The 13,429-nt window shown below is 43.7% G+C and overlaps 2 protein-coding genes across 3 annotated transcripts; both read right to left on the bottom strand.

Moving 5' to 3' along the window:
- Positions 1 to 1,345: 1,345 nt before the first annotated feature.
- LOC120949745 (serine-threonine kinase receptor-associated protein) lies at positions 1,346 to 6,241 on the bottom strand. Its single transcript, XM_040367235.2, has 3 exons — positions 5,741 to 6,241; positions 2,682 to 3,347; positions 1,346 to 2,592 (listed from the first exon to the last, which is right to left on the bottom strand). The coding sequence occupies exons 1-3, from the start codon at positions 5,844 to 5,846 to the stop codon at positions 2,258 to 2,260; spliced, it is 1,107 nt and encodes a 368-aa protein (XP_040223169.1). The 5' UTR covers positions 5,847 to 6,241; the 3' UTR covers positions 1,346 to 2,257.
- Positions 6,242 to 7,208: 967 nt separating this feature from the next.
- Positions 7,209 to 10,264, bottom strand: LOC120949744 (uncharacterized). 2 transcript variants are annotated; one of them, XM_040367232.2, is made up of 9 exons: positions 9,125 to 10,264; positions 8,868 to 9,061; positions 8,632 to 8,736; positions 8,394 to 8,564; positions 8,187 to 8,321; positions 8,009 to 8,122; positions 7,792 to 7,937; positions 7,592 to 7,729; positions 7,209 to 7,520 (listed from the first exon to the last, which is right to left on the bottom strand). In XM_040367232.2, the coding sequence occupies exons 1-9, from the start codon at positions 9,180 to 9,182 to the stop codon at positions 7,274 to 7,276; spliced, it is 1,308 nt and encodes a 435-aa protein (XP_040223166.2). In that variant the 5' UTR covers positions 9,183 to 10,264; the 3' UTR covers positions 7,209 to 7,273. The 2 variants fall into 2 exon arrangements, with proteins under 2 accessions (XP_040223166.2, XP_040223167.2); XM_040367233.2 differs by lacking the exon at positions 9,125 to 10,264 and having other exon boundaries at positions 8,632 to 8,723; positions 8,868 to 8,961.
- Positions 10,265 to 13,429: the final 3,165 nt, after the last annotated feature.

Raw genomic sequence — 13,429 nt, 5'->3', positions numbered from 1 at the left:
GGCGCTACAACCGCTTTGCGGTCTTGGCCTGGCTCAGGAGTGTCCGAAACCGCTCAAGGTCTCGTGCCTTCATCTGCCAGTCCGTAATCCCAGCCTTAATGGCGGACGCCTCCACGCCATCTTGCCACCTCAATTTGGGCCTAGCACGCCTCCTCTGTCCTTGTGGACGGCCTAAAAAGACTTTACGAGCTGGGTCGTCCGTTTCCATGCGTACAACATGGCCAGCCCACCGGAGCCTGGCGAGCTTGATACTTCCGATATATAAAGTGATATATAAGTGATGCCAATTTCAACGTCAGATTTCACTGTTCTGCATACACTGGTAACGTTTGTAGATTAGTGAATTTTGCCTTCCGATGATGTTAGAGAGATTTGTCAAATTTTAGTTCATACGGTTGCCTCGGCAAAATGTAAATTGACCTGCTGAATTTGGGAGGATGTCGCCAGTTTCCTTAACAGAAGTCGCCCTTTCGACCCATGGTACGATCGTACATCCGTAGTTAAAAAGGTTTTTGAATCGTACTTACCATTTCAAACGTTGTGTTAATTTCTTCAACATAATTCGTCCATATTCTTCGACTGAGATTCTAGAATCTCATCCAGATTTCTAGTTTTAAGTGTAGCGATCTATTGACGGAGTTGCGACTTTTCATTAATAATGGTTTACGTGCTTGGATTGGTTCCCCTCGTAGCAAGGATTGACTATCCGGCTGTGCGTGGTAATGAATTAAGTCTCGAAAGCCTGTATAGGCCGGCATGTTTGCGTAGGACGTTACGCCAAATAGAAGAAGAAGAAGCTTGGACTGGTTTTCCTTCACGATACATTCTCGTTAGTTTCAATTTTCGTTCTAGTTCTAGCTTTACACTGTTTAACTTACTACAACTGCTACTTTCGAAAATCAAGAAAGGAATGGATTATGTTATACAATGCAGTGTGAACTCTGATGTGCTATGATTATGGTTACTGTATCATGTTACTGTACACAACCTTGGAAACCTTCAATATGAAATACCCATGGAAACGGAGAAACTGATCATTTATACTACCTCATTATTAAAAAGAAAAGAAAACCATTACTATCATTATGCTTGTATGGTATGAGGAGAGTATGTTTGTTAACTTATTACATGAATTTTGTCACTAAAATATAAATTTAACCCACTTTATTACGCGAAACTACAATTTTCAGACAAACTAGAAGTACTATGACACGTACTTACGGTTATATTAGTGGTGCTTGTGATGTTTGTGATAAATTTTTGCCATTGTTGGAAACTGATCAACGCGCACTGGAAGGTGAGATCGGGTGAGGTGAGGATTTTGCTGCACATTGCCAAGGTGGCGTCTGATTTAATTAATTCTTTATTTCAAAATAATTAAAAAGAAACAAACATTCTCTCATGCAGTTCGCGGTACATCATAATTTACTTGATTAAAGTGTATAGACTAATGGGGCTTCAATTGCCCACCACACAAACGCATCTGTCTGGCGTGCTGCACAACACACCAGGCACTTTGTGATTGTGGCCGTATAGGAAAAAAAGGAAAGAAAAGTCGAAGACGTAAAAGAGAGAAAGTAGATTATTTGGAGTCGGCAGACAGTCGGCAGAAATAGAAATGAATTTAAGCAAGCCTGGACCGTTTGTAACCACTATATACGTTCACACGATGGGATGATCCTCTCCTACGTACACACCACGGTGGCGTTGGCTTTGGATGAAGTGATGGTTTGCCGAATTTGGAATACAACCAACTCTGTTCGGTTTCCTTTACTCTCGCATCGAGAGTCCGCAACAATCCGTTGCTGTGAAAGAGGTCCGGCGCCATGCTCAGTCGCACAAGCGTGCTCCTCCTTCGCTTTCAGGAAATACATATGAGTGTAGTGTGTTGGGGGAGTGGGTGGAGGGGTGGCTTTAATCCGATCATTAAGGTTTGACATGATCATTCAAATCGCACAAAACAGGCGACGACGACGACGGGGGTTGTTTTTTTTTCGCTTAAAGAAGAAATTCATTCGCACGCTGCTCGCCAAAGGTAAAACGCAGTCGACGGTATGGCTCTGGCAGCACTGCACTAGCAATCGTTTAATCGCTTACGTTTGCTGGCCTGCTGCTGCTAAGTGTGCCATCACACACGTCCTTTTGCTTCCTACGTTCGCCTCTCTGCTCACTTCCGGCAAGTTCCTCTTTTTTTTTAAAGCGAAATTTTTCCTCTCGAATGCTCTCGGCAAAGAAGCTTTGCTATCCCTGTCCCGATTCAGTTGGCCGTCACTTCCCGGTTGGCGCTCGGTGTCGGTGTTACCGGCGCAGTTGCCGACGACACCGGCGGGCAGCTTACGGCAGCGTTGTTTGGAGTGACCGGAGCGACGACGCCACTGACAGCGCTGTTGGCGGTGGTGTTGTTGGCGGCGCTATTGTTGCTGGTGGAGTTGTTCAGATCGGTCGGTTCGGTGCATTTCCACAGACCGTACGTTTTGCCGACGGTCGTTTGCCAGAGCCGGAGCGTGCCGTCCTCCGAGCCGCTAGCGTACAGTTCCCCGTCCGGACTGAAGCTGACCGAGTGCACCGGGCCAAAGTGGCCTTTGAACGATTCTGAACGAAACATGGAAAACAAAAGCATTAATTGAAGGATGACATTAATCCCATGGTCCCGAGTCGCACCTCGCACCCACACTACTTACCGATCTCGTTGCCCGTAATGTAATCGTACTTGTACATCTTGAAGTCCTCTCCGCCGCACACAAAGATGTGCTTGTCCGGGTGCAGGCTGGCGGAGCTGACCCGCGTCGGTATGGTGATCTCCTTCAGCTGCGTCAGCGTTTCCATGTCGTAGAACGCGGTACAGTTGCCGTACGTCACCGTCAGGATGCTGCCGTCCTTGGACAGCTCGAGCCCGTTCGGGTGGGAGCTAAACTCGACCCGCGACACCTCCTGGCCCGTGCCGCGGTCCCACAGCCGCATCGACTTGTCATCCGCGCAGCTGATGACGCACTTCTCGTTCCGGCAGAAGAGTGCCCGCTTGACCGCGCCGGCATGGCCGGCGTACGATTCCAGCGCTTTGCCCTCCGAGTTGAGATCGAACACCCGTACCAGCTTCTCGTTGCTGCCCGTGACCAGGTACTGGCTGTCGTGGCTGAACGCCACCGTCTTGACGATGTGATTGTGCTGCAGGCTGTGCACCTCCTCGCCCGTGACCGCGTTCCATATCTTGCCGGTAAAGTCGGCCGCACCGGAGGCGGCCAGCGTGGCCGATTCGTTCAGCGCCACGCCCCACACCGCACCCTTGTGGCCCTCGAACGTGCCGACCCAATCGCCCGTATCGCCCATTCGCAGCATCGGTTTGCCATCTAGCGAAGGGAGAAATACGTTAAAGAAGAAGAAGAAGATGAAGAAGGAGAGCAAGAAAATGAATCTGGTAGAAATTGAACTTCCACCGACTGTACAAAGAAGGTCAGTATGACCGGAATTAAATTAATCAACCAGTTCATAGGATTTTGCTAGTCCTGCACAAAATTAGACAAATCCTTTACTTTACGCAGGGCAGACGTTAACTACGTTAGCAAATGAAATATAGGGGAAAGCGGGGCAAAATGGACCACAAGATTGGACTTCAGGCTTTGGCTTAAGCTCTTGCATCTTAGTAGAATTGTGTGATTAGAGATTTTAGTTTAGTATTAAAGTGTTTTATTAAAAAGAATGCTGGTATATTTCACTAATTCACGTGTCGTCAATGTTTTATCAATGATCAATGATAGAGTATACATAGAGCACAGTTTTATTTAAGTAAAGCTAATACAGGGTTTTTTTTACTTGATTTCGCAAGCGTAGCAACACTTAACGCATCCGCAGCAATTGACAGGACAACGGCATCAGTTGTTTACGGAACGTCATCACGCTTAAGGCAACCTTCGCACTTGATATCACAAGCGTGGTACACAATATCACAACGGGTTTTACGGCTAATGCACACATCTGAAAATCGAAAGTGCAGAGTTAGGTAAAGTGTCCTGTCCTGTCCTTTGTCCTATCAATTGCTGCGGTTGCGTTAAATGTTGCTATGCTTGCGAAATCAAGTAAAAAACCCTGTATATTGTAGCGACCTTAGCTTACACCACAGCCTCATGATGTTGTTCCTGTCCTGTACGTAAACATACCGGCCATTTTACTCTAAGTGAAATATTTTACACACTTTAACAAACATTGTATTAGTTAATTTATTCCATTATTTTGAAATTTTAGATTATGAAACGTTCATGGTATGCTTTAAACATGGAATTTGATATTTGAATCATTAAAAGTCATTTTAAACGTTTTAATTTGCCAATAATGCAGGTGACCATTTCGCCCCAGGTTCCCCAACAAGGAGATGGCACTAGACAAACAGGGTCACAACAACCCGTGCTGGCAGTTATTGTTGTTCTATTATTTTCAAGGGCCAGAGAATATTTCATCCTATCGTTGTTGTAATTTTACGTACGTTTAAGCTGAGCTGAATCTTTTGCAATAAACAATCACCGCACCCGGTACAAACCGGAACCGCGAACATACGGTGTGACATTGAATGTCCAAGTTTAGAAAGGGATCAGTATTCTACTACTACTACAACTACTACTATTACTAGTACTACTCGACCCGCACTTCCAGATTTGCGAACCTTCGTGAGACGGACGCGCAGCGAAAACAAAACAGAAAGAAAGAGATGGAACAGTGTGAGAAAGAGTGAAACCGCCGCCAGCAAAAGGAAGCACAGCAGGAAGGGCACGCGAAACTTGTTTCCAGCGCACAGACACACACACACCGGCAGCAAGCAGGCGGCGAGGGCTGCTACTGGTGATCGCGATAAAGGGTGGGATGGCGTGTACGCGGGCACACACTACTACCGCCGTCCACACACCGTCGCGCACACTCTCATTGTCGCCTTGGTTACGCGGCGATCCGTGCTTGGATCGGTTATTGGTTGTTCCTACTTCCGCATCGTGTACCGCCGGCCAGTTGGGTTTGATTTATACACGACCGGCACGCACCGATCAGGGCCTTTCGTTGTTGTTTGGTTTAATGAAATCGAGACAGTGGAGCTCCACACGACTGTGCAGAAAGAGGGAATATGCCTGTGCGAGGCACTGGGACGAGCATCCCGGGCGTGAAACCTCGAGGGGCGGCGTGCGAATCGATCCAGCCCTTAAGCCTGTACGCACCGCTTGCACAGGGGTGGGGAGGTGATTTTAAAAAAAAACATTGTTTTTATGACATCTGTCTCTTTCCTGTCCGCTGTGCGCTGTGGACGGTCATGTGGCACCTTGTGAACGCGGTGGGACGCGATTTTTTTCTCATATCGCGGAAGGACCTTGGTGTCCCAATGACACAGTGAAATAAAGGTTGCCCGATGTGCACACACATTGCCGCTGAACGGTGCTAAGGCGATGGGGAGGCGGGTGAGGAAGGAGTAGCGTTGGAAGAGATTGGGTATTTTCACTTCGTTTGCATTTAATTACTGCAATATCTATATTGTTAACGTTTCGTGTGTTCAAAAAGGGAGAGTAATTTGTTATTGGTCCGTAATTTTACACTCACTCGCAAAATCGACCTTCACAAGCAGTTTAACCTTTAGCTTGCATGTTTTACGAACGCGCTTAAAATGAGAAAGTATTTTTGCTTAATTTCTTCTACCGATTTCGGGGGGGCGGGCCTTTTTTTTTGCTTCAACTGTTAGGTGGCTTCATTAGTCGGAAGCTGTTCTTACCTTTGCACGCCGAAATGAGAAAATATCCACACTCGGTCAGGCCACTAAAATCCAGATGCACGACGGGGCGCGTATGGCCGGAACAGGTCAGCGGAATTTGCTTCATGTTGGTCGTACAAAGAAAAGGGAAGGAAATCGGTGGTATATGCTACACTTTTCGCTACAAGTACACCTTCTCCGAGCGAGGGGGGAGGTTTGTCGGGCGGCACACACTACGATTCACGCAAACACGGTGCAGGGAACACAGTTAACGGAGGTAGCGGAAAAGCGAGGCACCGAACAGACAGATTTCTCCGCACGCACACGAAATGGCACAACACCACAAACACGTAAAGATGGAAAGTGTCGATGGCTGGAGAGAATGAGAGGTGATCTAGGGTGTTTGCATTTGCTAGAAATTAAATTGCTAAATTTCGTGTACCTAAAACCACAAGAGAGGAAAAAATGTCTCTTGTTTTCACGAAACCTGTCCCTGTCAAACTGTCGACCATGTTGGGATCGTACACCGTCGGCAAGCTGTGGAGCAGAGTGGCCAGATTGTTTTTGCGGTTTTCGGTAGGCGCATCAAAATTTTATCGGTAGTTTTCGGTAGGAGTTTAAGATTATTTCGGTAGTTTTCGGTAGACTGTGAAGTGTTGAGCGGGGGAAGGGGGAAGGGGGTTGTCGGAGATGGAAGCTAATCTGACCCATGAAAAGCAGCACGAGAAAATAACATCTTTCATTTATTTAAAGGAGATAGTTTAGATTTGGTTCATAGCGGTCACATGAGGCCTTTCTGAGGTGTCGATCTGAAAATTGTACTAGGGAATTTAACCCAACTAATGATTGGGACGCTCTAGCAGCAATCGAACGCGATATCGAACATGAAAAATATATGGGATTTTACATGTTCGATGTGACAACCCACAAATCGAACATGTGAAGTCCTATTCTTTTTTTATGTTCGATGTCGTGTTCTATTGCTGCTAGAGCGCCGGGTTACATTATCTGTCAAATTGCATATAAAATTTTATCAGCGCGTTCGACTTCATGAAGTGCAGACACGGGCCTTAGTTGTCTCTGTTGAAGTTCTGGTTCTGGTTGCTAGTGATTTCCATATAGAGTTTAATACATTTAGTGATTTGGGAAATGGTAATATGACTTTTTGGTCAGTATTACGAAAAAAATCTGTGATTTACGGTAGGATAAATGAAAAATCGGAAGTTTTAGGGGGCTCTTCTGTGAATCGGTAGGCATATCAAAAATCGGTAGAAATACAGATAAATCGATATTTCTGGTCACTCTGCTGTGGAGCGGTAGGCGAAATGTCAGCAGCGCGCATGGAAAGGATTTATACCAGCAAAAGCAAACCAGTTCAAATGAAAGCCGTTACTAGTGCTTGGAGCGCGAAAAAGGCCTTTTCCAACGTGTTGAATAATCCGTTGAAAGGGTGCGCATGCAATTTTTTAATTGAAAAAAGCAGCATTACTTCAATGTATTGCAAAATTTGTATTTGTGATAGATGTGATTTAAGTTGTCACTGTAAATTTTAAATTATTCCGACTTAAACAATCTTAACAAGGCCGTCATAGTTATTTTCTTTTCCGACTCTTCCTGTGCTTCCTCCAGCGAAGGCAGAGATTCGATTTTGTTCTGTTCTAAAATTTGTGGAATGTATGCAAAGAATTGGTCCAACCGCATGTGAAACGATTTGAGACGGGCGAGTGATGCTTTCAAGATGGTTTGATTCGACCGTTCCTGCTCAAGATCCATGATAACGTTTTCCTGCTTACATTTCAAACTACAAAAAAATGAAGGTACGACACAAATTGGAAGCTAATGTATGGGACAGTGGTTGATATGATTGCATACCTTGCCGTGTCTAATGTACAGCCGCCACGAACGAAATGTTTTGTATTTTCGATTTCAGCATCGAGCTCTTTGTAGACTCGTTCGTCTTCGTAAATATCTGTTTCTAGTTGCATTATTTTGTGTGTTTTCGATTCCATTCTACAGTAAAGTACCATTGTATAGTTTTATTGCGACTTAACGTTACAATTTTGCTTACTTACTCTTTAAGAATATTAGCTTCCCAAATACAGAAGGACGTATGTTTCAATTGCTCAATCGTGTGATGCACTTTTTCTTGCTCTGTTTGCAACGCTTCCATGCTTGGTGTTATGGAATCGTATCGTGATGGCCAGCGTTTCGGGTCGATCTAAAAAAAAAGGAGAATGAAACAGGCTACAATGAATGTGTTTCCGTTTTGCTAATGATATCGATACATACATCACCCATGCTGGCACTTGTAATCGCTGTACGTTCCTTCGTTAGGATAGATTTGTGATACTTCAATGATTTCATATTGTGCGCACGGTCCATGTTGAATCCTATGGTAGATTTCTGTAACAAAACGAGTGTGTGAGGATGATTTGATTTATCATGATACACAGTTAATGGGTCCTACCTTTAGCTCCTTATTCAATGAAATCACTTTATCGATCACGGAACGTCCGATCAGTGTTGTTTTGCGTATAAGCACCATTTGTTCTTTGATTGCTTGTTTCAAGGCAGCCAATGATCGATCGTTGTAGAGGTTGTCCTTTATATGCACATAAAAGATAAATGCACAATTACTGGTTAAAGATACAAATTTTAACAATACAAATTTTACCTTGAACATAAAGTGCCCGATACGGCGATAATAGTTTTGAATGTTTCTAGCATTCCTTATCGATGCCTCACAACGGCTCAATTGCAGAGCGGCCAATCGTGTTTTTACCTTCTCTTCCGTTGCTCTCGGATCGTGTGTATCGACCTGAATCCTGCAAGTAAATATTTTCATCTGAACGGTAATGCAAAACTGTTAGTAATTTAAAATGTTTTTTTTTTCAAATTGTAAAAAGCATTACCAACAAAGTGCGATAGCGTTCGCGCAATGAGTAAACCTTTAGCATCAACATATCCAATGATTTGCGCTTAGCAATGTTCATTTCATCGAAATCTGAAATGATTTTCTGGAAAACAATGTAATTTATTCTCTCTAACTCTCTCTCTCTCTCTCTCTCTCTCTCTCTCTCTCTCTCTCTCTTTCTCTTTCTCTTTCTCTCTCTCTCTACTTAGTAACAAATGCGGTATTCGGCCGTACTTGCATATACTCGCTAGGAATTTCCAAGAACCAGTCTTGCTGTATGACATTCCGAATGTTCGACTCATTGATGGTGAGCTTTCGTGTTATTGTTTCATTTAAGTTAAGCAAATCCTTTTCGACACTGGTGAAATGTTCAGCATGGCTTTCCTTTTCGGACAGCGTTTTGAGCCGAGCTAGCTCGAGGTTTCTTTCTATCAATCAAGGGCAGTGAATGCTTTAGGTGGTGAAGGGAAGGTGACTCTTTCTATACTTACCACTCAAACAGGTATAATTGTAATATTGCGAAAGCTTATCGTTCGTGGTCCAATCCATTATCACAAAACGTAAGTATTATTGCAATCGAAAGACAATTTAAGACTATAGTAATCAACAATATATACCGATTGGTTCGTTGAAAGTTCACTGGCAGTAAAACTCAATGGCTACTAGAACATCGCGTTTGTGCTGTATTGATGGTAATGGAATACAGATTGTTAACAGAATCTCTCTCTCTCTTTCTCTCTCTATTTTTTTTTTCTCTCTCTCTCTCTCTCTCTCTTTCCCTCTCTTGTTGGCCTGTCCCGATAGAGCACGTCGATGTGACATGGCCCAGTCGAACACTTTCTTGGACATAAGTCCGGCATCCTCATGACATGCCCAGGCCATCGTGCCCTGCCAGCTTTCGCCACCGTGGTTTAATCTATCTGTTATGAACTGCTCTATTTGCACTTATTACTTTGTTTACACATATTAGAACTTTTACATTATAAATAATATACACGAATATACTACCACGTTAAAACGTAGGCCGCGCGCCAGCCGCTCCTGCCGAGAGTTCCTGCTCGATCGGCCTTCGTGCACACTCTGCCTGTATGGCGCTCGGCACACACTAAGCCTTGCGCGCTTAGTGTGTGCGACAGTGTGCGTGTACATACTGTCGTCCCCGTGGACGTTGACCGGTGGCAGCGCAACTGCCACGGCAAGTCCAGGGGTCGGCACGCACGGCTGCCCACAACACTATCAATCGAGGTTCATCTTTCTCCTCTACGCTCCATGCTCTTACACACCGCCAAAGATGGTCCGTAGGATGCGTCGCTCAAACACGCCCAGAGCGTTTGCATCCTTCGTTCGAATGGTTTCTCGTGTCTCGTGAAATGGTTCTTCGTTCGAATGGTTTCTATGGACTCGTGTCCTTAGAGGACCACCGGGCGAATCAATCAATTTACCATCTTGAGATTGTCGCCGTCAACTAATACACTGTAGTTCCTCCGGCTCCCACAGTCACAAGAGCAACTGGTGCATTTCGACGGTAAGCCATATCAACCGGTCCAGGTCCATCACACCTCTTGAAGTGCTACTACCTCGAAGCTGCGGGCCCAGACCTCATCGTACAGGATACGGTTACTCCCATCCGATGAGAGAGATCTGTAGTTCTACGTTCTGAGCTTCCAATCTCGAGTCCTATCTCCTAGCAGAAGTTTAAATCGATTGAGTCGATACTGTTCTTCTATCGTTGACTCGTTCGTTACTGTGGTGTTTTTGTGGAGGTGGTTTGCAAGACCTCTCCTCCGACCTACAGTCTTGTCATAGGGTCTACGCACGCTGTCTGTTTAGAGTCCTGCAGCGAGTAGTCAGCGCGGCCCTTCAGGAAGATGTATACGCTGGATGGAAGCCGCCTCTTACATGGAGAACAGACGCTCCAAAGTAAAGTTATGAAGAACAATAATCTACCGCCCCTCTCAATTTAGCCATGTAACCCATCCGCCCAATGGGTTGGGTTTCCCCGTATACCACCGCTTGGATAATCGAGGGACATGTTAGCGTTCTGTGCCGTTCTATGAGGACGTGTTGAGTAGGGGATGGAGGGCCTTTGTTAACTTTCTAGAAGTTTTGGATCCACCCCCGTATTAGCGAAGTATTGCTACAATACTGCCAACAGAACTACAACAGAATGAAATGGAAAGCATAATAAATATTCGTTGAACCTATATACATTATACATTCTTGCATTCAGAATTATGGTTACATATAGAACGTTCTCATTCTTGTCAGCTAAAATTGATTTACTGTATTGTACATGCATTTTTTTACGTGAAACTAATAACCCGTGGAGGAGAAAGTTAGTTAGAAAACTCTCAGGATATTTAGCTACAAACCAGGGCTAGCCTGTCTACTAATTTATTTGGGACTATAACAGCCGACGAAGCATTTTTTCGTATCTTACAGTTCCAATATCTAGAATAGTTGGGTTGTACAGTGTCCAGTACTCACATACTGCTCTGAAACATGATCATTGCCGAAGCGACTAGCTGTTTGCGAGCTGGACGATAATTTCAGAGTAGAGATGTAGCATATTTGCTATACAGAACTTATTATCAGCTATCAGCTATAGACACATTGTAACACACTTTGGAAAGCCAAACTACACCATTGTAACGCATTCATTATAGCACATTCAGGAAATCAGATCATACAATGGCAACACATCCGGAAGAATTCAGGCCACTTCATTCATACAAATAACAGTTATCATACAGACACACTTATCAAAAACAACTACAGCATAAGCAGGAACAGTATATGCATTAAAACTCAAAACAGGAACTCAGTAACAAGAACCATCGTTCTTATCAATAAAAGACAAACGTAACTAACTTAGTGAAAACAATAACTTTTCAACATACAACCTGGAACCAAATGTGCGATACCCTTTACTTCTTTTGAGAATAAATAAAATCAACTCCGATTATGGCAGGTCAGATTCGTTCGGACTGCCCATCCAACATCCTTCGACTTCTCATCTAAAGAGTTTAGTTATGTCCCCCTACTCAAGGTAAGGCCTCTAAACTCAAACGTTTCCAGTAAGGGAAACCTCCTAAAGGTTTCTATGATCGTCTGCACGATCTAGTGTCGAAAAGTCCGCTTCGAAACAGTATCCACTTCAGTTCTGCCTATTTCGGCAAACGATGACCTTCCTTAACGATTTCTGGCCAACGAGTTCAATCGACTTCGAACCACTCTGGCCAACGAGTTCAAAGTTACTACATGGTGACTGCCTCAAAATCGAATATACTACCGTGATTTTAAAATATTAGACGAGCAGAAACGGGATAGAATCATGAGATCTAAACGCAACTCTTCCTCTGGTGTCGATAAGATAAGCTACAATATCCTAAAACTACTAAGTAGAGAAAACACACAAGCTATAATTAATGACATCAACAGAATTTACAAAACGGGTAAAGTAGAAAAAAAATTAAAAGAAAAAAAATAGTTGCCATCAACAAACCAAGAAAAGTCTCTAACAATGTGCCAAATCACAGACCTATTGCCTTATTACTAACAATAACTACGGTCAGAAAAACAGCGATATTAGAAAACATCCAGTATATAACTGAACAATATCAACTCTTACCTTCTACATCCTTTGGCTTCCGGAAAAATCGGGCAACTACATCAGCGGTTGATTTTCTGACAATTAACGTAAAAAAGAACCGAAAAAACAAACACACTGTCGTTATTTTTATTGACGTGGAAAATGCGTATGACAAGAAGAAATGACAAGAAAAATGATATCTCCTGAAGATATTAGATGGATAAAGCATTTCTTGACCAACCGATGAATTGAAATAGCTTCAGAAGGCCAAACAATCAGTAGAAGAGTATACAGTATCCCTATACTGGGCCCCTATAGTTTATGAGTCCCTTCATCCATGGGGCCCCAAACTAGCACAGTAGCTCTTGCTGAGATTACTGTACACATTGTTCTATATGCTGGAATTACCATACACGGGGTCCCTTCATTGACGGGCCCCCCCGCGGCCGCTCAGTCCGCGCATCGTTAAAACCGCCACCTGCGACAACATAGCAAGACACGAATTGAACCACTCCAAGAATAGTCGCTTCCTCACCAATATCATTACCTCTCTCCCAGTTATAGACGATAGTAAAATCAACTACAACATAAGTGTTTTAAGACAAAAAAAGCCTGGAGATCATTAAGAAGCAATCTGGAGTAAAAATATACACAGATGGAAGGAAGATAGAAGAGAAGGGTGGTATTTGAGCTTACATACAAATGGCCAATAGAGAAATTAAATTATCAGCGAGGACTCAACCACCATTTGCACGACGGAATTGTATGCCATCGATCTTGCATTAGAAACCGCCAGTAAAGAAAATATAAAAAATGCACGTTATATACAGGAAATCGTGCAGCATGCTGCATACTACTTGCAGAATTGTATATCGACGAAATAATCAGTAAAATCTTACACAATTGTGAAAGAACACAATGTCATATACAATGGATCCCGAGCCATGGAGGCATCTCGGGGAGTGAAATAGCTGATATCCTAGCAAGAAATGGTACCACAACACAAACAACAGATAACAAGCTAAGGTAAGCGGATGCCATCACTAACATCACAAATAAAACCAGAACAGAAGCCAACGCTTGGTATTCTCAAATATGCCTCACTAAAGGTTAAAAAAATGCAAGATATCAGAAATACATTCCAAACAAGATGTGGCACCATAACACAAGACTCCCCCCAAAAGAAATAAAAACACTCAATAGA

This window comes from Anopheles coluzzii, chromosome 2 (genome assembly GCF_943734685.1).
Source record: "Anopheles coluzzii chromosome 2, AcolN3, whole genome shotgun sequence".
NCBI classification, from domain to species: domain Eukaryota; kingdom Metazoa; phylum Arthropoda; class Insecta; order Diptera; family Culicidae; genus Anopheles; species Anopheles coluzzii.
This window is presented reverse-complemented; position numbering and strand designations above follow the sequence as displayed.